Here is a 25,351-nt window from a genome sequence, read left to right on the forward strand (position 1 = left end):
ATACATTAGAGATGTTTAGATAGACACATGAATATGAGGAACATGGAAACATATGGACATTGTGTAGGTAGGAGGGATTAGTTTTTGGGTTTTTTGATTTACTTTTTAGATGGTTCGGCACAACATTGTGGGCCGAAGGGCCTGTTCCACACCATCCTATATTCTATCACTGTCTTGCGAGGAATGAAGGCTTGGGGCCTGAATGAGGAAAATGACAGAAAGAAACAATGGCTGGAGATAATTTTTTTAATCTGTCCCTGTTGTTGTAGAAAAAGAAATTACCACATTGGTACATGGCTTTGTGCAATTACTATTCAAAACATTCCTTCAATTGTTTCAATATAGTGAATATGTACTTTGGTTTGAAACTGGCAGTGGCAGTAATCAGACTAACCCATTTTTCATTAATTAAAATCAGGTTGAAGACCAGTTCCATATTTGGACATCAGCCCAAATAATAAGACTAGAGGAAGCTCTGAACTGAGGATATGAATCACAGAATCGCTGACTTGTTACTTCCTGCAAATTCTTTTAAGATGTATTACAACCAGTAAATAGTATCAGGACTTGGTCTTCAAAATATTACATCATCTCCACTGTCTGTCATCATACCAGCAAAAAAAACAAAGTAATATTGGCATTATATAAATACACCCTAGTAGAAACAGACCTATTCAATGGAGAAAACTAAAGTCAGGAGATCTACAGATTATATAGGGATCAGGATGGGGTGGTGGTTTGCACAGAGAATGACATCATGCCATGTAAACTCAAACATGCAAAATGGAACACATGACTAACATGATGAAGAATTTGGTCAAGTTTTAGGCAAAAAATAGTAAGACCCAGACTTGATGTTTAAATCTAGAGGAAAAGAAAATCAAACTTCAGCTGCATAATTCCAGGGGGCAAATGTATGGAACTGAATTAGTAGACAACAGAATGTTCATACACTACAAAATCCTGTCACTTCATCAATTTATCCTGAGAATGGAGTTGAAACAAGGAAGAATTAACACAGGGGAGTGCCAGCAGTCATTTCGTAATATCCTACTGGACACCTGAATAGAACAATTAAAGTTTCTTTAACAAACTATCATTGGAATATTCCATTTCAATCTGGGTGAAATTACTATCAGCAATTTATTATTTTGAACCAATAAATCAATTGTTCCCCATTACCCAATAAATATACACTTGTGGGATATTTACATCTTTTTAAGAATTTTAAGCAAACAACTACCAAAGTTAAAAACTCCTGGAGGGCTTACAAATGAATGCGATTTTGAATTTATAACAATGCATCAGTTTTTTTAGAGTTCTTATATATACAGCAATGGATGCTAGCTTAGTAGTTAACTCCAAATATGAGATGGATTGAGATTTGATTCACAAACCATATTAAGGGATATAGGGAAGAGTACTCATATCCAAAGAGAAGTACACAATAACCTTCTCTTGTTTTTGTTCCAGTATTATTTTTTTTTGGAAAAAAGGACCAGAATTTCAATTAAAAACATGATAAAATGACATAAGAATATGTAGTCTAATAAACACTGGAGCAGATCAGTGATCTCTCCTCTACAGGAATGTTACATAAGCTATGTGAAGTGATACAGCACCTGCAACAGTAAAAAATGTTGCAAGGAATTTCATGGAGGATGACAAAAAGAGTAAGTGAGGGAGTTGGACATGAAATATGCAAGTGAACACATTCCAACTTATCAAGGTGCAGGGTTACAAACAATCGAGTAGATGGAGTGGGAATGCTTGATAGGCCAGAGGCAAGAGAACAGATGGAGATGGAGAAAATGGAGTACTTCTTGGTCTGTAAGAAAGCAGCCACAAATCAGAGAAACACAATAGAATCCATGAAAAAAACCCTCACAACAAAGGCTGACAAACATCCAATGTGCGGAAAAAAAACAAACTGTGCAACAATAAAAAAGTAAACAAATAATACACAGATCACGAATTCTATTAAGAAGATGGAAGCCACTGAAAAGAATGAAATAACAGGAATTGCCTGTTTCCAGTGAAGGAAGCAAGTGTAGCTGTTTGCATAGAAAATAAAGATTTCAATATAACAACTTGTTAAACATTTACAAATGAAAGCTATTATACTCTGTCAAATGGATGACTTAACTAGATAAAGTATTTTATTCCTTCTGGTTCAACTACTGGTGTTGCCTCAGGACTAAATATGGTTTAATTTCAATCTACACCACTTACAATTTGTCTACATTAGTCCACACTTTTATACAAAAAGCTGTATTGCATTTATTAGTTTAAATAAAATAAAGGCATATATTCAATTTTGCCAAGGCAAGTCAAATGTCCTGATATTGTAGAAGGCAAGTCAAGACCAAACACAATCTTGAGATCAAATGACTTTCAAGTATATATTGGAAGAAAAGGTTTGGACCATCAAATTCTCTACTTGGTTCATGGAGATGCATCATGTTCTAGTCTTCCAGATATTTGGATTGTGTGTGATTAATATTTGCTGTGATTTTGTAAGCAAATGGATCAAACAGGAATTTCATGCAGGACACATTAAATTGCTGGAAGCTGCAACGTTCAAGTGCTGCTGGTGAAAGGCCAGATTGCAACCCAAGTTTCCAATATACATATGTAATACAAACATTTACAATGGAAAATATTTACATTATTATTGTCACAAAAACATATCTGGCTCGTAAACAGGCAATACACACTTACAAATTATACAATACTGTAGTCAATCTTCTGAGATGTTGCTTATACAAGTCATAGAATATGGTAAACAACAGGAATCTGCAGATGCTGGAAATTCAAGCAACGCACATCAAAGTTGCTGGTGAACGCAGCAGGCCAGGCAGCATCTCTAGGAAGAGGTACAGTCGACGTTTCAGGCCGAGACCCTTCATCAGGACTAACTGAAGGAAGAGTTAGTAAGAGATTGGAAAGTGGGAGTGGGAGGGGGAGATCCAAAATGATAAGAGGAGGGGGAGGGATGGAGCCAAGAGCTGCTCATAGAATATGGTCATCTTTTTACTGTTCTCTAAAATCTTTCTGCTAATCTTTGCCTTTTTTCCTTTCTTGTTTCTATCTCTCTGAAGAGGGGAAGAGTGGAGAAGAGAAAACAGAAAGAAGAGAGAAAAGAAATAAAGAGGAAATTGAACCGCAAGTGGAAGTTAAAAGCAAAGCACATCTGGATCAAGAAATTACAGATGGAAAGCACCTGCTCAAAGTTTAAGATGTCAATCACAATAGCAGGCATGATTTAAATAGATGACATGGATGAAGCTATTGTTAATGAAACAATTAAAAATCAAACTGTGCAGAAAGGACTGTTTATAGATACAGAATCTTAAAGTATACTTTAAGCTAAATATAGCCATGAATACAGCAATTACATAGAGATCTGCATTATTTATTTGCCAATTATTGTGCTTGACATCTCCAACCTTGACAAGGCAAGTTGGTCGCTAATGCAGATGGGCTTACACAATTTTCTCGAGCTTATTTTTTTATTCACTGTTGCTGAAGAGACCCACATATCTGATATCAGCAGCACACCATTAGCCTCTTTTAGTAGATGGAGCAAGAATGTGAATGCAAAATCAAATTTACTTTATACCATGAGCATAATCCAAGGTCAACTTCCAGTACTTATCTAACACATGCAAGCAGCTGTAATTCCATATGGACAAAGAAAATGTATTAATTAATACCCTCTTACATTCTAGGGGAAAAGAGCAATGAAAAATAAGCTCCTTTACTGGAACATCTGCCATACATGTTGCAGTTATTTGTTGGCACCTTTGCTAATTTCTTGATAAAATGCAGATATTTTTAATCAGCCACAACAGACGTTTATATTACTTAATCATAGCCTAAGTAGGTTCACAACATAGGTCTCCACAACCCAGGATATGCTCAGATGCATTCCATTCATGTAATGACAAAGCAGACTCCACAAGCAACATCAAAGCATATTTTTGCATGAGTCACCAGACTATTAGCATATTGAACCTATGTAAAGCCCAGAAGTGAAATGTCGACTATGTGAAATTCATAGCAATTTCACAATTTTCCTTTGTATTCAATTTCTTTTTGATACTTAATCCAGTAATGCACAAAATCCTTTGACAAAAATACAGTTTTAAGATTAAAATATTTCCAAATAAAAGTCTGGTAGTATCTTACAATGTACATCAGCCTCCAATAAGATCTGGATTATATATTTAAGCACTTTAATGCTCAATATTTAGTAATAAGTGTCTTTTCTTTGTAGCAGCCAGGATATGCCATTGAAATTGAACATTAGAAATAGAGGCAGAAGTAGACCTTTGGTCCTTTAAACTTGTTCTTCCACCATTCAGTAAATATTGGCTGATATTTTATCCGAGTGACACTTCCCTCTGTTTCAAAGTCTATCCAAAGTTTGTCATGTGATTTGGCCTCCAAAATCTCGCCGGAGAATTTCAGAAACACAAGAGATTCTACTTATGCTAGAAATCCAGAGCGACACATACACAAAATGCTGCAGGAACTCAGCCGGTCAGGCAGCATCTATGGAAATGAACAAACAGTTGATGTTTCAGGCCTAGACTCCTCCTCAGGATGGGAAAAGAAAGAAGAAGACACCAGAATAAAAAGGTGGGGGGAGGGGGAGGAGGACTAGCTCGAAGGGGACAGGTAAAGCCAGGTAAAAGGCTGGGGAAGAAGTAATCTGACAGAAGAGGCAAGTGGACCATGGGAGAAAGGGAAGAAGGAGGGGCACCGACCCTTTATTCATTTCCATAGATGCTGCCTGACCTGTCGAGTTCCTCCGGTGTTTTGTGAGGAGAATTTCATAATTACTTTCTTTTGGGTGAATACATTTCTTTTCACCCGTCTTGAACGACTGATCCCTCATTTTGAAACTGTGACTTCTGATTCTAGATTCATGTCAAGAGGCATGAGAGTTTTGTATGACTCAGTGTGATTACCTCACATTCTGATGAAGTCCAGAGAGGTAAGCACAGTCTGCTTAATCTCTCCTCACATCAAAAACTCACATCCAGAGAGTCAATCTGAGAAGCTTTCACTGTACTCCTTCTGTCACAAGTAGATCATTTCTCAGACTGGGAGACGAGACCTGTACACAGTACTCCAGGTTCCATATTACCATAACTCTATATAAATGGAGGAAGATGTCTTGTACTCAAGTTCTCTTGCAATAATAATTAACATATTGTTTCTCTCCTAACTGCTTGCTGAAATTCTGTTTTCAAGCATTGAACTCTTCATCAGAACTGTGGAAGTGAGAACACAAGTTAGTTTTAACTGCAGAGAAGACAGAGAAGGGATGGATAGGTCAAAGAGAATTTTGCGATACATTAAAACCACTTGATGTAATTCTTCCTTTTTACAGAGCAAGCTGATTGATTAATTAATGAAACAAAGAGAGAAAAACAGAAAATGGACATGCATGTTCAGAAATGCCAGTGAGTAACCTGAACCAATAGAGGTGCTAGAAATGCCCAGTTCAGACAGACATTCCATCTCCTGTAGTTACATGACAAAGATCTTCGGGAAAAAAAGTTCTGTGAGACAGAAGAGTATATGATAATTCATTGTGCTGGAAGGTGAAGACTAGAGCAACTCTATCCATGCTCAGGCAAAGAGGAGAGAGAATGGGGAAATAGAAAAAATGATATCAAGGATCAATTAAATATAGTCAGGAGGAAACCATGATCGATGAGAAAGCAAGATAGCTTAGAGGCATTTGTGTGGAAAATCTCATCATTAGAATAGATAGGATGAAAATAGAGGATTTTGGAAAGTAAAATAGTGCTCAAAGGATTTTCTGCAGATTTTCTCGTTTGTGGAAGATAGTGAAAGTAGTTGTGGGAGTCTATGGGCATGTAATGGACGTTGTTTGCTGATGTATTCCCTAAAATGAAGACAAAGGTAAGTAGAAAGGCAAGGGAAGAAATGAACCTTATAAATAATTGAACAGGTTGGAAAATGGCAGCAAAAGTAATTAAGTATTTGAGTTCTATATGAATGCAAGAACCAACACTAACACAAAGTTAATAATGTTCCTGTTAAAAAAAAAGTTGAGAGAGTGGAACCAAGTAGGATTTTTTAAAAAAAAAGGAACTACATCTTCCACAGAAGGGCCCATTTGAGGTTCCAGCTTTGATCTGGAATAAGTTGTTCACTTTCAACCAGGCAAATAACTGTTGGAAGAAGAGAGCAGAAGGCCTACTGTACATGCCATCCTGGTAGTAGTGAAGGTACCTTATTTGGGATCCGGATACTAGAAATTGCCAGTGGCAGAGGGCACTTGGGATGTCAAGGAGATCATTCACAAAAGTGATAAGGGACTGGACCAGAGGAGAAAGAATGAAGTTAAGGTAAGAAAAAATGTTTGCTAGGGAAAAGCAAGCCTTAAACAAAAGGGCCAGCCTATATAGTCCCTTCAGTGGATTTTAGGAAGAAGATAGAAGTATGGACTGCACGTATGGAGTACTACAAAGCTGGAGGACGATGAGAAAGATCTACTGAATAATGAGATTAATAATTACCTGCTCCTCAATGGCCTGATCTTCATAGCGGAGCCAAGGCTCAGAATGAGTTATGGGGTATTTCTGAAAACTGATGTTTGGCCCTTCAAGATAGGTGCCATCAAATCACAAAACCACCACTCTGGAGGACAGTTTGGATAAAGGTATTACTTAGGGAACAGAAGTTCAAGTTCAGAAAGGGATAGATTAGAACATGTAAAGGGAGTGGACAAACTAAGGTAGTCAATGTCTCATCAGCTGATAGTCATGAAAAGATCTCGAAAGGATAAGATGCCAGGAGGGGCCCATTTAGGGTGGGGAGAAATAATCATTAGGAATAAAGACACTTCATGCCTTCTAAATGTACTGCAGTCATAGTTTAAACCTGGTCGGTGTTTCTTTTCTCTTTAACTGCCAATACCAGAGTTAATTGTTACCTTAACAAACTTATTAAAAGGCATCCCCCATTTTCCTTACCTCTGCCTGACACTGCAACTTAAAACAGGTTTGTTTTCTCACTTTCCATTTCTGATGAAGACTCACTGACCTGAACCATTGACTGTTGCTTAATCATGTTATAAAATACTCACCACTGGTCGAAGAAAATTGTCCTCGCATTTTGCCAATTGGTCCTTGCTTGAACGCATTGTTTGTGGTAGGACATCACGCTGGTACGTAGACGATGTTTTTTCAATCTCCTGTGCTCCATTATGGACTGGTCTGCCAATTGGCCTGTCCCGGATATATGCAGCTGAAGAAATGGAAGGATAGCAAGTATAAGTCATAGACAAGATCTTTGGAGAATATTTTCATGTGACTTAGATTAGAGTATGGAAGGTAGCTCATGAGTCGATGTTCAATAATATACGATTTGATAGTATCAATGTAGAGAAACTCAACATTCTTTATTTCTAACAATCTCCAAGAAGTTCATACCAAAATGGAAAGGTATGAGGCATATGCTAAGTTTATACTTCTTCAATGTTCTTCAATGAAGTGTTTCATAGCTAAAATACTATTCCAGAAATGGAATTTTTCCCAGGTTCTTTCTGCCCTCACAGGTAGAAGTAGAATATTTCATATTTTTACTCAAGTTTTAAGAGTCCCTCATTCCTTTCATTTATTCCTCAATCATTCCACAAACTTGCAGCCTTCCACATTTTCCCTCATTCTTCATGCCTTCTCCAAATTTATTTTGACCACATATCCTGCATCCTGGCCAAAACATTGATCATCCAACTTTTTTTACTGGCTCCCATGTTAGGTAATTCCATAATAATTCTCCTTCCTCTGATTTTCTCCTTTTTTCCCTCAAGTCTGCTATAATACACCCTCTCTTCACTAAACAAATGTCACAAGACTTTAAAGCCCTATCCACAGTCCTAGTTATGCATTTTGCTGGGATCCAGGTCCCATCATGGTTCACCCCAATATGGGTGCCAATTTCCTATGAATTCAAAACCACTTCTCTCACACCAATCATTTAACTCTCTAATCTTCTTGACCCCATGTCAATTTGCACATGGCTCAGGTAGTAATCCAGAGATTACTACCTTTTTGGTTCTGCTTTGTAATTTAGTGGCTAGCTGCTCAAATTCCTTCAACAGAACCTCTTTTCTTGTTCTACCTATGTTGTTGGTAACCACATGGACCATGACAATTGGATCTTTCCCATCCCACTGCAGATCAGATAAGACGTCCTGAACTTGGGCACCAGGCAAACAACACAGCCTTCAGGAAGCTCTATCCTTACAACAGAAAACTGTCTATTCCTCTGACTTTACTATCCCCAAGTTCCACCACATTTTTCTTCTTTTCCCCCCTCTTGAATGGCTCCCTGAACTGCAGTGCCAAAGTTAGGTTGCTCATCCTTCCTACAGCCCCCATTCTCATCCACTCAGGGAGCAAGAATCTCAGACCTGTTGGACAAGCTCAAGGGCTGAGGCTCCTCCACCACTGTCCCTTGGATCCCACTACCCGCCCCATTCACAGTCACACCTCTTGTCCCTGATCACAGACTGAATTTGAGGCATCTGAACTGAATTGACTTTATTACTTACATCCTTCATATCCATGAGGAGATAAAAATCTAATCTAATGAATGTGACTACCTCCTGAAACAGAGAATCTAGGTAGCTCTCCCCCCCCTGATGTGCCACAGTGTTTGAAGCTCAGGTTCCAGGTTATCAATTTTGAGCCTGAGTTCCTCGAGCAGCCAACACTTGCTGCAGATGTGGTCACCAGGAACCACAGTGGGGTCCACCAGCTCCCACATCAGGCAGCTACAGCACATCACCTGATCCTGCATCATCCCTTTATTTAATCAGTTCTAATTTAGTGACTTTATATTTAACAAGTACAAAAATCTTACTTGCTACTTACCTGTGCCTCCTCGCCAAAGCCTCAAGTACCCACTCCTAAACTAGTCCCCTCACACAATGGCCTCTCTGCTTTGACCCTGCTTTACTTTTATTTGCTCCTGCTAATGAATCACAAATTGATTGGTCCGCCACTAATGTGCCGATCCCCATGAAACACTCCTTTTATAAACTCTTCTCCAACATGTGCAAAGTTCTCCCTTTCTCTCTTCAAATCGACTGGTCCACCGCTAATGTGCTGAGCCCCGCGAAACATTTTTTTTTAAAACTCTTCTCCCCAACCTCTGTGAAGCTCTCTCTCTCTCTTTTCAAGTCAGTTGGTCTGCTGCTAATGCCAATTAAATAAACTGTGATGCAAAGTGTAACTATAGTTAACAATGAAGACAAACTTTAGGTGGCACGGTAGCGTGGTAGTTATCACATCTCTTTACAGTACCAGTGACACAGGTTCAATTCCCACTGCTGTCTGTCAGGAGTTGGTGGGTGCTCAGTTTCCTCCCACAATCCAGAGACATACCGGTTGGTAGGTTAATTGGCCATTGTAAATTGTCTTATGATGAGGCTAGGGTTAAATCGGGGGGGCGGGGGGGAGAGGGTTTGCTGGGCAGCACAGCTCGAAGGGTCAGAACGGCCTACTCTGTGCTGTATCCCAATAAATAAGTAAATAAATAAAATTGTTAGCAATGAGCATGTGCGACATTATCAGCAACCAGCCTCACTTCACGTACCTGATTCCATGATGAAACCAAACGTGTCGACAGGGAGCTTACTTAACACCAGCAACAAAATCAAGATTCTCCCCTGACAAATCATTTCAGTACTATGTTAATATAAATTCATCTGAATAAACTTATATATGAAGGATACAGACTGACCCACCTTCAATCTCCCGTTCACGGAGCTTACGCATAGCAGCTCTAATTAATTTACGTTCCTCATATTCAGCTGCACTTCGGAGCTGTTGAAATACCAAAAAGAAAGAAATTGTAGTAATGGAATTTCAAACCTGATGCTAATAGTGTAAATAAACATCTTTGAAACAATGTTTCATACTACTTTTTGTAGACAAATCCTGATGACAGTATCCTGAAGATCACTATTTAGTTATGAATACAGTTGCTGAAGAACAACCCTATCCCACTGTGTGTTGCCAAGACACCAGACATCACTCACATCGCTGCAGATTTTTGTCTGTGGACAACAGGTATCGCAGCCCACCCTCATAACCAATCCATCATTGCCACAGTATTTTAGGTGTCATGGAAACCTGCCCTTGTCTCGTTTAGTGGAGGACTCCAGTGTGCATTCCAGCAATACATTCTTGATTACTGGTGACCAGTTTTTGTGGCACGGTGGCCAATGACCACTGGGGCCATGTTTTCAGTGCAATCTTATTCTACCTTCACAATCACAGCTTTTCTGTGTCAGGTCCACCATTTAAGACTTAGAGTAACATACAAAGAATGCTGGAGGAACTCAGCAGTCAGGCAGCATCTATGGAGAGAAATAAAGAGCTGACATTTTGGGCCAAGACCCTTCATCAGGACTCATTATCAGGATTATTAAAGACTTGTTGGATCATTCACAGTTTTGGACCTCTCCCTTAACTCAATGCATGGAAGATTCCACCAAGAGCACAAGCTCTAGAAGATATCAGAGCCACCAGAGCAGGTCAGGGGGCGAGTAGCCTTTGGCAAGAATCATACAAAAGCATGAAAAATAGGAGGAGTAAGTCAAAGAGCCCGTCAAGATCAGGATTGATCTTCTACCTCAGTGTAATTTTCTAACTCTATCCTCGTACCTCTTGATTCTCTTAATGTCTAGAAAAATATTGATCATTATTCTTAATGTAGAAAGAGCACACACTACCCAGTGTGGAGAGCAACATGGAGGCCAGGAGTTTGTACTTTCTCCTCATAACTGCATGGGTTTCCTCCAGGTGCTCTGGAGTCCTCCCACATTCCAACCACATACACTCATTGGTAGGTAAATTAGACACAGGGGTGTAACTGGGCTATGTAGGGTCACTGGCCAGAAGACCTGTTGATGCACTGTATTTCTAAATAAATAAACCCAGGTCTCTGCTACTATAAACAAGTAGCTCTATCAGCTGCACCACTGATCCTTTCTTTTGGCAATTTACGTAAAGTTCCAAAGGCTGGTGTACTGTATATAGATGGTGGTCCTACTTCAGATCATCATGAAATTAGCAAAGTATAAGGAGCCCCCAGCCTGACTTACTATTCTATTTTAGAATGAGTTTTGCAATATTTTAGCTTGTTGTTCAAAATGTCATATTTTTTGATAGCAGCAAAACTCATTTTGAAAATTAGAAGAGTACAATAAACATTGAGATAAATATATTTTTTCTTTTTTCCTCAATGCTTCATTAATCCATGAAAGAGACATGAGCCCTACAAGCTAAAAAGTCATACTTGACTTATTCAACATTCAAGTACATTTATTATTAATATATAAATTATACAACCTTGAGATTTGCTTGCTCACAGAGCCACAAAGCAAGAAACATGAAAGAACCCAATTGAAGAAAAAAATTAAAATAAAAACAAAAGACCAACACTTGATGCACAAGAGAAATGTAGGACAGTTTGACTCACTGTCCCAGACAGTGTGGAAACTATATTAGGTTTCTGATCTAGCAATTCCTAGTTTGTTCCAATAACTAAAACCTGTAGAAAACAACAATGCTATTAATTTCAGATAAATGTTATAATTTGATGGCATGTCAGTTAGCTTCAAAAGATTAGTAGCTCAGGCACGAGTCTTTATCAGAAATATACAACCTTGACCCAACAGGAATTCTTTATTTCAACTGTTTTTCATAAATCTGAAAAAATATTTTCACTTTTCTATACGGCTCCAATTGTACACTTCTGAGTACAGTCACATTGATAAATTATTGTATTAAATCCTAAGAGGGAAATTTACTCAGTCCAAATTAAAACATCTGACCTCAGCTTTTACAAGTCTTGCCAACAACTTTATGCTAGGAGTGGGATTGGGGTGGGGATCTGAAATAAAAATGAGCTCTCTGATATTTTGCTGGAACATGCACACAAATGGAGACTGACTCAGGAAGGAAGGATTCCTTCAAACAAATATGATGTACCGTACGCTCACTGGTGGACATCAGTAGAAGTATATTTTAAATTAGACTTTAAGAGAAAAAAAGTAAATAGTCAGAAGCCTATTGAGTGATGCTTTAAGTTAAAAAGTTAAGTTTAAGTTAAGTACCCATTTACTCTGACCCCAGTTTCCAACATTTGACTAATAGATTCCTATATCTTAACAATTAAAATTCACATCTAAGTATTGTATGTCTTAAATTTTGTGAAAGTGTCTGCCTAAGTACCTCAATCTAATCACCCCTCAGCCTCATCTACACCAAGGAAAATAAAGCTATACAGTCTCTGCTCATAAGTGAGACATTCTGTCCTGGGCAATAACCTGATAATCCTCCTCTGCACCTTCTCTAGTGCAATGACATCCTTCTCGTATCATGGCAACCAGAAATACACACAGTACATTAACTATGGCTTAACCGAAGTTTTACATCGTACAACCATAACTCCCTGTTCTTAGATTTTGTATCCTAGGCAATAAAAACTTACTAGCTCTTCCTTCAGTTAGTCCTGACGAAGGGTCTCGGCCTGAAACGTCAACCGTACCTCTTCCTAGAGATGCTGCCTGGCCTGCTGCGTTCACCAGCAACTTTGATGTGTGTTGCTAAAATTTTGGAGGTGGTGGAAGTTACAGGGAATAATATGTTGGACCCGGAGGCTGGTGGGGTGGTAGTTTGTATGCCTACTTGACCATCTTATTCACCTGTGTAGCCATCATCAGGGATCCTTGAACATGTACACAAGGGACCCTCTATTCCTCATGGGGTGTAAGGGAAGGTTAGCACCTCTGGTGGGGGAGCATGTCGCATCCTTTTCAAGGCGGTTTTTCCACCTTTGGTCCCCACCTGGCACTCAGCTCTCACTTGTGGCTCCCCGTAGCTGTTTGCATGTGACAGTGACCACACCCGGGCAATGGCTTTGACGAGCTGGCTAAACCAGGTGAGGGTAGCCGATGGGTCTCAAACCCTCGGTGAGATAGGGAGTTGTCTATCCCAGCATGTGAAGACAGACTCCGGCGGATTGAGCAGACGAGACCAATGGAAGGTTCAACAGTCAGGAAGGCGGTCTCTGCAAGCGTCATGGAACATGTAGAGCAGGACAAGACACGGAAGACATCCTGATCATCCACTGCTCCTAGTCCCATCTCCAGCTGTCTCAACTCTGTCTTGCCACTGGATCCAGATGGGAAATGGGAAGAGAGAACGAGGCTGACGATGCGCAACTCTCCCTCACTTAAATCCAAATCACACGCTAGTCTCGACACCATCAAATGGTGTCGAGGTCCTCATCGACGTCAATGATGGACGAACAAAATTTCCTCATGACTCTGTTGGGCCTCAGCTTTCATTATCCATGTCCCAACCTATTAATCCTCTCAAAATTCATCAACACACATCTATACGGATTAAATTCCATCTGCCATTGCTCTGCCTCCTTACCAACTCATCAGCATTGTTCTGCCTACCCTCTGTCTAGCCTGTCTACCCTCTCCACCAACAAGAATATGCTATCTCTGCAATGTTCTAGGAAGATTTTTGACACAAATAAAAAGCACAGAAATAAATGCAGTAGTCAGATTTAAATGCTCATTTTAGTTCTAGTGACAGGTCTTCAATCTGGAATTTTAACTCTGTTTCTCTTTCCATAAATGTTGCCAGAGTTGCTGAGCATCTTCTGTTTTTATTCTAAGCTTAAATGTTCTTCTTCTGAATCTTATAATTAATTTTAATTTCTTTTCTCCATAATACTCTAAAAGGTAAGCAGTTATTAATTAAACCTACAGCTTCTTAATTATCAATTGACCAGACCACAGTTGATGAGGTTGTGGGGGTGAATCAAACAAGGGATTAATGCAAATGAGTTGTTTTTGGCTCGTCATCCTGATGGGCAGAAAGACCTGCTTATCTGCTGAATGTCTATGACTCGCGGTTCCCTACTCCACTAACGGGGGTTAGTTTGTTTTCATAACAATATAAGGGGTTTCCTTATGTGGATAGGTATTACTAACCTACAGCAAAAGTAACCAAAAAAGGGACCACTTTGATTTTCCCCTGTCATTTTACAGGACCAGAATTACTGCAGTCCTGCACTCAAAATAATATTTTTTACTGATTGTGGAAGATCAGTTACTGGATAAATCAGGAAAAATATATTTGCCAGTAAAAGTATGCCAACATAATTTTCAGTGCTTGTAACTATAGGCAGGAGAAATTCAAACCAAAAAAGGTGAAATTTGAGTGAACATTGAGCTTTCTAGAAAAGGGAAACACATATTGGAAGAAATACAGTGCCTTTATAAATCTCAAGTACATGTAATAATAGTTGTCAATCTTCAAAATGCATGCGTTCTCCCTTACAGTGAAATAATAAACTAGTTTAAACGTTTATGGGGAAGCCACTTACACAGATGAAAACATCAGGGCTTTATGGAACGATACAGTGTCTGGTTCTCTGCTATTGCATTAAGTAAACATTGGATATTGCCCAGGTAGGGTTTCTCGTACTCCTGATCTTGCTCCTCAAGACAGGGCCAATGAATTCCATGTTTGCATCTCCTATTATTCCAGCATCAACTCTGGGAAGTGATTGCAAAGATTCTTCGGCATACAGCACTCTGCAATGAAATAACTCTGCTACTCAAAGAATATTGCAGGTAACAGAATTTCATCCTTGAGGTAATGACAGTTCCTACCATGTTTCCATTATTTTGTTGGGTTATACCCAGGTGCTTTAATTCACGTTTACACTGGTATAAGTAGTTGGAGAAGAAATAGACAGACCTTTCCACACAAGATTCTTCAGCTGGCAGAGTTGACCATGAAATATATCCAAAAGTGTACACTCCCACAAGATGGAGCCATCATGGAATTGGCCATCAATTGGAAACCAGAAATATATTGAGTATGTTTGTTAAATTTGGTTATTAATGGGTGCCCTTATGGGTATGTGTGCAGTAAATAGCTCTCTGCACTTGCAACATTGGCAAATCAGTAAATGAGATACTTCTGGTAATGCTTCCCCCTCTCCTTCACCATTCTCCATTCCCCTTTCCCTCACTCACCTTCACCTTACACCCGTCACCTGATGGGTGATGCCCGCCCATCACCTTCCTCCGGTGCTCCGCCCCGCTTTCCTTTCTTCCATGGCCTCCTGTCCTCTTCTATCCTCTTCTATCAGACTTCCCCTTTTCCAACCCTGTATCTCTTTCACTAATCTACTTCCCAGCTCTTTAGTTCATTCCTCCCCCTTCAGATTTCACCCATCACCTTGTTTCTCTCTCCCCACCACCTCCTCCCACCTTTTAAATAATGTTGGAGGTAGGTTTTTCACACAGAGAGTGGTGGGTGCGTGGAATGCACTGCCAGCAAAAGCAGTAGAGGTGGATAGAATTGGGCCTTTTAAGAGACTCTTAGATAGGTACATGGAGCTTAGAAAAATAGAGGGTAATGTGGTGGGTAAATTCTAGGCAATTTCTAGAGTAGGTTACAAGGTCGGCATAACATTGTGGGCCAAAGGCCTTGTAATGTGCTGTAGATTACTATGTTTCTTTTTTTTTGTAACTTATTTTTATTGCAATTCAGCATCATACAAACATTTCCATAAGATGTATTTCAGATACTGTATGTATATATCATATAGTCATGTTTGCCACACATCTCCACATAGTATTTATCTGAGGTATACACTTACAGAAAAGAAAGAAAAAAAAGAACTAACAAAAGGAAAACTATGTACAAGTAGGGAGTGATCTTTTTTCTTACAACATAATCATTGATTTGTGAGAATAATATCAGGTCTACAGGGTGTTATGTAGTTAAACTATTTTTCCCAGTATTAATCAAATTGTTCCAATTTATGATTGACAGATGCTGTTATCTTCTCCATTTTGTAAATGTCCATTGTAATTTCCACCCATGCATTTAAAGTTGGGCTCTCCTGTGATAACCATTTCCTGGTAAGAGTCTTTTTACCAGCCACCAGCAGTATATTCGTTAAATATTTATCTCTTTTCAACTATTCTTGAGGTATATACCCAAAATATACGGTCTTACTTTCTAAGGGTATTTCACATTTAAAAATGTCTTGTAGGGCATTGTGCATTCCATTCCAATAATCTTTGATAACGGGGCAATCCCAGAAAATATGGTAATGGTTTGCATTTTGATTTCCACAATTTCTCCAGCAAACAGGGAGGTTACTATCATAATGGGATTTTTGAGAGGGTGTAATAAAATGTCTTATCAGGTTTTTCCACCCAAACTCCCTCCATTTCTGTGAACTGGTACACTTCCATTGATACCTCCTTATTATTGTCCATTCTTCCTCAGATATAGTTATCCCTCCTTCCTTCTCCCATTTTGTTTTAATTTATGAAGTCAAGTGTGTTTTAAGATTTGACAAACCCTTATACACGCTTGAAATTATTCTACTACTGTTGTCTGAATTATATGCTTTTCTAAATAGCTCTATCAAACATGTACTTGCCTTGGTTACATTTTTAACCCACCTATTAACATACTGTCGCATCTGTAAATAGCGATAAAAATCTTGTTTTTCTAATATGTGTTTCTCGTTAAGCATTTCAAAACTGAACAGTGTTCCTTCTTTCATTATATTGCATAGAACTGTTATTCCTTTAGCTGTCCAGTCCTTAAATCTAGCATCCAGTTTATTCAGCGTAAAATCCGAGTCATATGCACACCATTTGAGATTTACAATATCTCCCTCTAGTTTATATTCTTTTATAATAGTTTTCCATATTTTAAGAGTCCATTTCACCCAATGGTTATCAATAGTACTTATATAACTTCGTAGGTTGTTATCAGCCAAAATTGCCTGCATGGGGATGGAAGGTATCCTCTCCTCAATGTTTTTCCTTTGAGTGCCATATGATGGGTTGCACCAGTATATCACAGCTCTCATCTGTGCTGCAAAATAATAATCTCTAAGAGAAGGTAGGCCCCATCCCCCCTTTTCCTTGGCTAATTCCAAAATTTTGAGACGAACTCCACGTCTTTTACCTTGCCATATACACCTTGATAACATTTTATGCCATTCATTGAATTGATTTTGGTTAATCTCTATTGGTAGGGTCTGAAAGGGATATAGTAACCTGGGCAATATATTCATTTTAATGGATTCAATCCTTGAACTGAGACTAAAGAAAGGAATTAGATTCCATCTTGTTATATCTTCCTTAATTTTTTTATATATAGGCAAATAATTGCATTTTGATAGTTTTGCCAAGACTTTTGGCATGATGATGCCCAAATATTTGAAAGACTCTGTTTGCCATGCCAAGGGATATCTACTTTCAATTTCTCTTAATGTGCTATAGTTATATGAAAGTAATTGGGTTTTATCTATGTTAATCTTGTATCCTGATAATTGACCATATTATTCAATCATTTGGCCATGATGGAGGTAAATAATCTATAATCTACAGTAAGAACAGATATTGGTCTAAATGACCCACATTCCATTTTATCCTTGCCTTCTTTCGGTACAGCTGAGATTATCGCCTCCTTCCAGCTGGGTGGCGTTTGCACCTTTTATAGAGCCCAGTTCAGTGTGGGGATTAAAGCAGGAATTAACTCATTTTTAAATTCTTTATACCACTCTGCCGTATATTCATCTGATCCTGGTGACTTACTTAATTTAAGCCTACTAATTGCAGTTTTTAGTTCAGTTTCAGTTATGTCAGCAGTCATTGTTCTATTTTGTTCTTCGTTTAAAGTGGGTAACTCTAAGAGAATTCAGGTAGGTGTCAATTTGGGTTATGCTTCCCCCTGAAACTTTAGAATATAGAGTTTTGTAAAACACTTCAAAAGCTTCCTGAATTTCACTTAGCTTATTTTTTTTTATCACTTTTGTTCTTGGATCCCTAATTCTATGAATTGTATTTCCTGCTATCTTTTTTTTCCAGCTTCCACGCCAGTATTTTCATAGATTTAGATCCACTTTCATAGTGTCTCTGTTTCAAAAACATTAGATTTAAGCAAGTTGTGAATAATGGAATAGATTGGCTATTAATAGCTGCATTGATCCAATAGCCATGAGAATGAAATCACCATCCCCTTGACCTTCACATATAACCTTGGGCTAAGTTCACATATTTCTAATGACTACCAGAGAAAACTTGAGCCTCCAAAAGTATTGTGTGCAGAGAGGTCCATGTATGAGAGTAGACTTGCACAGATTGGCATATCTTTTATCCCTTCTGTCTCAAACCCTCTGGATGGACTACCCAAGATATCCCTAAGCCCCAGTAATGGAATGCTGCCAGCAGCGTCAATACTGAAGCATCTATTGAATGAGCAGTTCAGCTGAAGTAAACGGATTTTACAATGTCTGAGCATCCCTTTAAATAGTGAAAAATCCAAGTACTTAATATTGTACATATAACATTTTTTTTTACATTTCAGTGAGGAGAAAATGGCATCTTAGGTACCAGGATTCGCTCACATTGTGAGTACAGATACCTACTAACTGTACTCATAAGGGCCCCATTGACCTAATCCTTTTCTTTGAATTCTGCTCAGTGTGCACCTGTTATTGTGGGGAGCTTTGACCACTAATTTACACACAACAGAACCATGCATTCTGTTCATAATAGCATGGAGGATGAATTCATGGTGTGTGTAAAGGGGATGGTTTCCCAAATCAATATTTCAATAAATCAAGGGAAAATCACATTATTTTAGATCTGATGTGGGGCAAAATAGAAGGATTAATTTACAATTAAGTGGTTAAGAGCCTTTAGGGAAGAATGATCACCATATTATAAATCTTTACTTAAAGACTTAAAGTTATTTAAAATATGATAAAATGAAAATCAGGGCTTTAAATTCAGCGGATTCCAGTTAACTGAGCCATAGGTTAATTGAGGCAGCCGCTTATTTGAGACAACTCTCAAGAACAAAAACTAATCAAGAAAATAGCTGTGATATCCTTCATTCATTTGGGCCACTATGCCCAAATTGGGACAGGAGACTGTTGCTGAACAGTTTCTAAATAGCATCAGTCGCATGCACTTGTGTGGCCGTTAGTCACTACACTGCACTTAAGAGCGTCAGTTTTTAAATAGCGCCAGTGGTTTGTGTTTATGTTCAAAAGCCATGATTTTTGTCACTGATAGTGGGCAAGAAATAAGGAGTAAGACAACCCTGAACTGTTTTGCTCACTGCAGATTCAAGCATTCATGGAGATGCGAGAAATGGCCTGGAGTGAAAATGAAATGATTTCACTACAACAGGTTAGGAACTATGAAGAATTTGAAGGTATCAACAATCATCTTGAATGTTACAATAAAAATTAAGATTTGAAAGATCACCAATTTCTAACTAGCATCAGTCGAGTGCATTTGTGTAAATGTTAAGGTGCTACACCATGTTTAGAGTGAAGAGTTTTTAAACACCGTCAATTGCTTATGCTTGTGTTATGTTATGTTATTCATCTGGACCGACCGAAGCCGAATTAAAAGCCAGTGATTTTTGACACTACTTCATGCAGGAGGCAATGAAGGCAATCCATTATCTACACTAGGTGCCTGCACTGATTTTGTTCATTTACAATCAGTCAAAAGAACATGGAAGTGTACACTATATGATAACTATTAGGAACTAATACAGTTTTATAGTACTGCAGTAACATTGGCAGTGTTCTAATTTGTTCTATATTTCATTTTAGTATATAATTTGTTACTCAGTTAAGCAGTAGTTTGTCTTTTCAAAACTATTTCCATGAAATTTTGGCTAATTGGCTCTGATGTGTCCCAGTTAACCAGAACCCACTGTATATTCAAAACAAGCTGACCCAATGCAGCTTGAATTCATTGTGGTAAATGGAAACTCTGTTAAAAGTTTCGATATAAATGGACACAAGGCTAATATTTAAAGAACTAATACACAATTTCCAGCAAATGAGATATCATATCCCAACAGTAAGAGCAGTCCAGGCATCACTAGAAAGAAAAGTCAAAGATAATGTAAGATCAAAGTAAAAGATTTAAAATGTTGCCAAAAAGAGCAAAAAGCCTGAAGATTAGGAAGAGTATCTTATTTCAGCAATGGAAGATGAAAACGTTTATAAGAAATGGAAAAGTAGTATACAGATGCTATTAGTTAATGCTCTGCAGCTGGATCATTGACTTCCTAATCGGGACCACGGTCAGTGGAGATTGGAAGTAACATCTTCTCCTCGCTGACAATCAACACAGGCACATCTCAAGGATACATACTTAGCTCGGCTCTCTATTCTTCATACATTCATGACGGTGTGCCCAGGCACAGCTCAAATGCCATCTATAAAATTCACCAATGAAACAACTGCTGTTGGCTGAACCTCAATGGTGACGAGGTGGTATACTGGAGTGAGACAGATCAGTTGGTTGAGTGGTGTTGCAACAACAACCTCGCACTCAGTGTCAGTAAGAAAAAGGAATGGACTGTGGACATCAGGAAGGTGAAATTTAGAGAACACACAGCAGTTTTCATAAAGGGGTCCACAGTGGAATGGTGAGCAGCTTCAACTTCCTAGGTGTCAACATCGCTTAAGATCTATCCTAGGCCCACATAGAGTCATAGAATACTAGTGCACAGAAGTAGGTCCTTTGGACAATCTAATCCATGCCAACCTGTTATTCTGCCTAGTCCTATCAATTTGACCTGGACCATAAAAAAAACCTTCATACCCTTCCCAACCAAATACTTATCAAAATTTCTCTTAAATGTCGAAATTGAACTCGCATCCATCACTTCTGCTGGCAGCTCGTTCCACACTCTCATCACCCTCTGAGTGAAGTTGTTTCCTCTCATGATCCCCTTGAGCATTTCACCTTTCACACTTAACCCATAACCTCTAGTTCTAGTCTTACCCAAACCCTAGTGTAAAAAGCCTGTTTGTTTTTACCCCATCCATACTCCTCAAACTTGTATAACTCTTTAAAATTTCCCCTCAATCTCCTACATTCTAGGGAATGAAGTCCTAAACTATTCAAACTTTCCCTATAACTCAGGTCCTCAAGTCCTGGCAACATCCTTGTAAATTTTCTCTGCACTTTTTCAGTCTTATTGATATCTTCCATGTAGGTATGTGACCAGAAATGCACACAACACTCCAAATTAGGCATCCCCAATGTTCTGTAGAACATCAGCATAAGATCCCAACTCCTGTACATATGAAGGTTAATGTACCAAAAGCTCTCTTAGCGACTCTACCTACCTGTGACACCACTTTCAAGGAATTATGGAAGTGTTTTCCCAGATCCCTCCATCCTACTGCACACTGCCATTCACTGTGTAAGATTCCCAGCTTTGTTTTCCCAAAGTGCAATACCTCACACTTGTCTGCATTAAATTCCATCTGCTGTTTTTCCAATCCAACCTATTTTTCCAGCTAGTCCAGATCCGGCTGCAAGTTTTGTTAGCCGTCCTCACTATCCACTGTCCCCTCAAGCTTGATATCATCCACTGCAAGCTTTGATAGTCTTCCTCACAGTCCACTACACCTCCAATCTTGGTGTCATCTGCAAATTTGCTGATCTAGTTTACCATATTATCATCCAGATTGTTGATGTAGATGACAAACAACAATGGACCCAGCACCAATCCCTGCAGCACACCACTAGTCACAGGACTCCAGTCAGAGAGGCAACCACCTGCCACTACTCTCTGGCTTCTCCCACAGAGCCAATGTCAGATCCAATTTGTTATTTCATCCCAAATGCCAAGCAACTGAATCTTCTTGACCAACCTTATCAAAAGCCTTGCTTAAATCCACAATGACAATGCCCTCTGCCTTTCCCTCATCAACTTTCCTGGTAACCTCTTCAAAAAACTCTGTAAGATTGGTTAGTCAAGGTCTACTGTGCATAAAGCCATGATTACCATCTCCAATTAGCCCCATCTATATAAATACTTAAGAATACCTTCCAATAATTTAGAATCCCTTAAAATAACTTCTTACCTTCCAATCCTTTGACACCTTACTCATGTCTAAGGAGGCAATTACGAAGAAGGAATGATAGTAGCTATATTTCATTAACAGTTTGAGAAGATTTGGTATGCCATGAAAGACATTAGCAAATCTCTACAGATGTAATGTAGAGAGCATTCTGACTGATTGCATCACTGTTTGGTATGCAGGGGCCAATACACAGGATTGGAAAAATCTATAGAGGGTTGTAAACTCGGCCAGCTCTAACATGGACACTTACCTCCTCACCATAGGGAACATCTTCCAAGGGTGATGCCTCAAGAAGGTGTCATCCATCATTAAAGACCCTCACCATCCAGTACATGCCCTCTCCTCATTACTATCATTGGAGAGGCGGTACAGGTGCCCCAAAACATATACTTAATGATTCAGGAACAGCTTCTTCCCATCCACCATCAGATTTCTAAATGGACATTGAACCCATGAACATAACCTCACCATTCTGCTCTCTTCCTGCATTATTTGTTTTTGTACACGTATTCTTATGGTAAATTGTATTGAATTGAATTTATTTCTTACATCCTTCGCATACATGAGTAAAAATCTTTACGTCTACCGTCTAAATGTGCAATCATAGTAATTTATAATAAATAGAACAGTCAATGCAATAATTTCAATTAATTTTCATGCATTACACTATACCACTGCTGCAAAACAACAAACTTCATGACCTGACAACAAACCTGATAAACCGGATTCTTTTTGAGTAGCACTAATCAACAGTACCCATAAATGATAGAGTTCAAAAGCAGTTCATCCAAAAATGCCTTCCAGAACTGTCCCAACTACAGTTCCACAAGACAACACCTCCCAAACCTGTCTCTTCTAGCTGCTAAAAAAAACTATTTCCTTGCCATAAAACCATCAAACATGATTTGTTATTCTCCCATTGTTCTAAGATTGAAGTCCTAGATCTTCCCATTTAAGAGCATTCCACTCCTTTTCCTCCACTTTCTGCTGTATGGGTGAGGATGTTTACAGTTGGAATCAGAATAACTCACATTTCTTTATATACCACATACTGTCTCAAATCTATGTACAATCTGCCTGAAGGCTTAGACAGCGGAAACATCAAGCAAGTTGATTATCTGCTTCAACCAGCGGGTGTTGAATCCATGAAATTCATTGCCATGGAGAGCTGTGGAGGCCACATCACTGGGTGGAATTAAGGCAGAGATTGATAGGTTCTTTGTTTGTAAGGGGATGAAGGGTTATGGAGAGAAGGTGGGAAATGGGGTTGAGAGAGAAAAGGAAAATCAGCCATGATTGAATGACATAACAGACGGTGGGCTGAACAGCCACATTCTGCTCCTACCTCTTATGACCTCTTTATTACTATTTTCTTCTATTCTTTCATATTTTAGTTGCTTCACAATTGGCAGCCCTATCTTCTCTGTAAGCCCTAAAATTCTCTCTCGATTTTTTTTGTCTCTGTCCTCTGGAATGCCTTAAGACAGTTCTGATTTTTCTCATTTGCCTATTTCATTGCGGATGATGTAGGCTAAATTACTTGTAACAGGCTAGTTGATAAAGTATTGATTTTCAACATTGCTTCTCTGTGAAGTTGAAGTTGAAGTTTAAATGGAGTTCCTCAAAAATACCTCCTACTGAGTATGGTTTTGCTCCTCTTTTTCTTCCCAGCTATTTCAGCACTCTCCACTGCTTCCCACACAGAGCTCCAACAAATGTGTTTTGAAAGCTAAAAGAAAACAACAAATGTTTGTACAAAAGTGGGTGCAGATGAGATTTACCAGGATGATGCTAGCACTAGCGAACTGTTGCTGTGAATGATCAGATACGCTAAAGAGACACAACTCAAATGTATTCAATTATAGGGGCCTTGAGAGATTAACCAGAAAGGACCTTTTCCCTTGGATGGGGGTTGAGGGACAAATCCATAAGGCATATATTGAAATTAGTTAATTGAGAAATTGGAGGGAGACAAGAAAAGCTTTCGCATTCAGAAGATAGGAGCATCTGCAAGGCATTGCCTGAAAGGGTGATTGATGCAGCATTTTCCAAAATTACCTGGATGTACTTTAAGAACAATGGGAAGCCAAATATTCTTCTCTAGCAGAAATTTTCTATGTATTAATTTTTCTACTACAATGAAATCATAACTGATTCTTCTAGCAAAACAGATTTTTAAAAAGGCTGTGAATTAAATCAGTAACTGAAAATAAGCCAGCATTTATCCTGCATAGAATGCTTGAACATTTGAATACGTACAAATCTTTATCATCCACTGGATTCACAATTTGTAGTTAATACCATGGTTAACTATTCACTTACATAAAGCAACATCAAGTGGCAAATAGTCCTGCATAAGTGTTTATTCCATTGAAATTATTATGAATAGCATTTCCAATGCAGCTAGCACGTGAATAATTCAGAATCTAATTCTGAGGTGGGATGAGAATGGCAGGTGAACAGAAATGTTACAATGGCGGAATATGGAATGTCTTAAATGATGCACTTGAACAACAACATCTATTTTCTAAAACTTCTGTTTAAAATCATTAATTAATTTGTTTTTGCCATGTAAAAAGAGTAGATCTGCTGCCCTATACATACAAGTAAACATTGGAGACACCTCCCTCTGTAGGCAAAGTATGGAAAAACACTACCAAAATAATCTTTGACCATTTTAAAAGAACAAGAAATATTTAAAGTTGTTCATAGAGCACATATGTCCAAAGATAAATTAGCTCGCTTTTATTCTCATATTAATCCTTTTTGTGATAGATGTCCGGGGCAGATAGCCTCTTTAACTCATATGTTTTGGTCTTGTCCTACTCTGGAAACTTTTTGGAGAGACATTTTTAATATTATCTCCAAGGTATTGAATATAGATATCTCTCCTCACCCTATTACTGCTATCTTTGGACTACCTAAAATTTCCAGTAATCTTTCTCCTTCAGCCCGTAGAATGATTGCATTTCTTACTTTAATGGCGAAAAGATGTATCTTACAACATTGGAAAGAGCCTAATGCTCCAACTACCTTTTTTTGGTTTTCTCAGACGATATTATGCTTGAATTTGGAGAAAATTAGAAGCAATCTTTATGATTCCTCATTTAAATTTGAACAGACCTGGAGATCTTTTATTCAATATTTTCATTTAATGTAATATATACCCTTCTTGTTTTTTTTTACTGTTTTTAATGGAGGTCGGGATTGAGGACGTGATTTTAAGTTTTTTTAACTCTGTTTGGTTTCAAGTTAGCCCATTGCTTTGCTTTGCTTTTAGTTAGTTGCACGGTGGGTTTTTTGGGGGGGTTTTTTTTCCTTTTCT

General features: G+C 38.5%; 1 protein-coding gene across 2 annotated transcripts in view; it reads right to left on the reverse strand.

The window, feature by feature from the left end:
* The window catches only part of smtnb (smoothelin b), a 272,508-nt gene that overhangs the window by 161,480 nt on the left and 85,677 nt on the right, over positions 1-25,351 (reverse strand). For both annotated transcript variants that reach the window (XM_063034479.1, XM_063034478.1), the window contains exons 4-5: positions 9,797-9,875; positions 7,130-7,290 (exon numbers count right to left, since the gene is read on the reverse strand). In XM_063034479.1, the coding sequence (XP_062890549.1) occupies positions 7,130-7,290; positions 9,797-9,875 (240 nt within the window). The remainder of the gene's footprint in view (positions 1-7,129; positions 7,291-9,796; positions 9,876-25,351) is intronic.

Source organism: Mobula hypostoma, chromosome 27 (assembly GCF_963921235.1).
Source record: "Mobula hypostoma chromosome 27, sMobHyp1.1, whole genome shotgun sequence".
In the NCBI taxonomy this organism is placed as follows: domain Eukaryota; kingdom Metazoa; phylum Chordata; class Chondrichthyes; order Myliobatiformes; family Myliobatidae; genus Mobula; species Mobula hypostoma.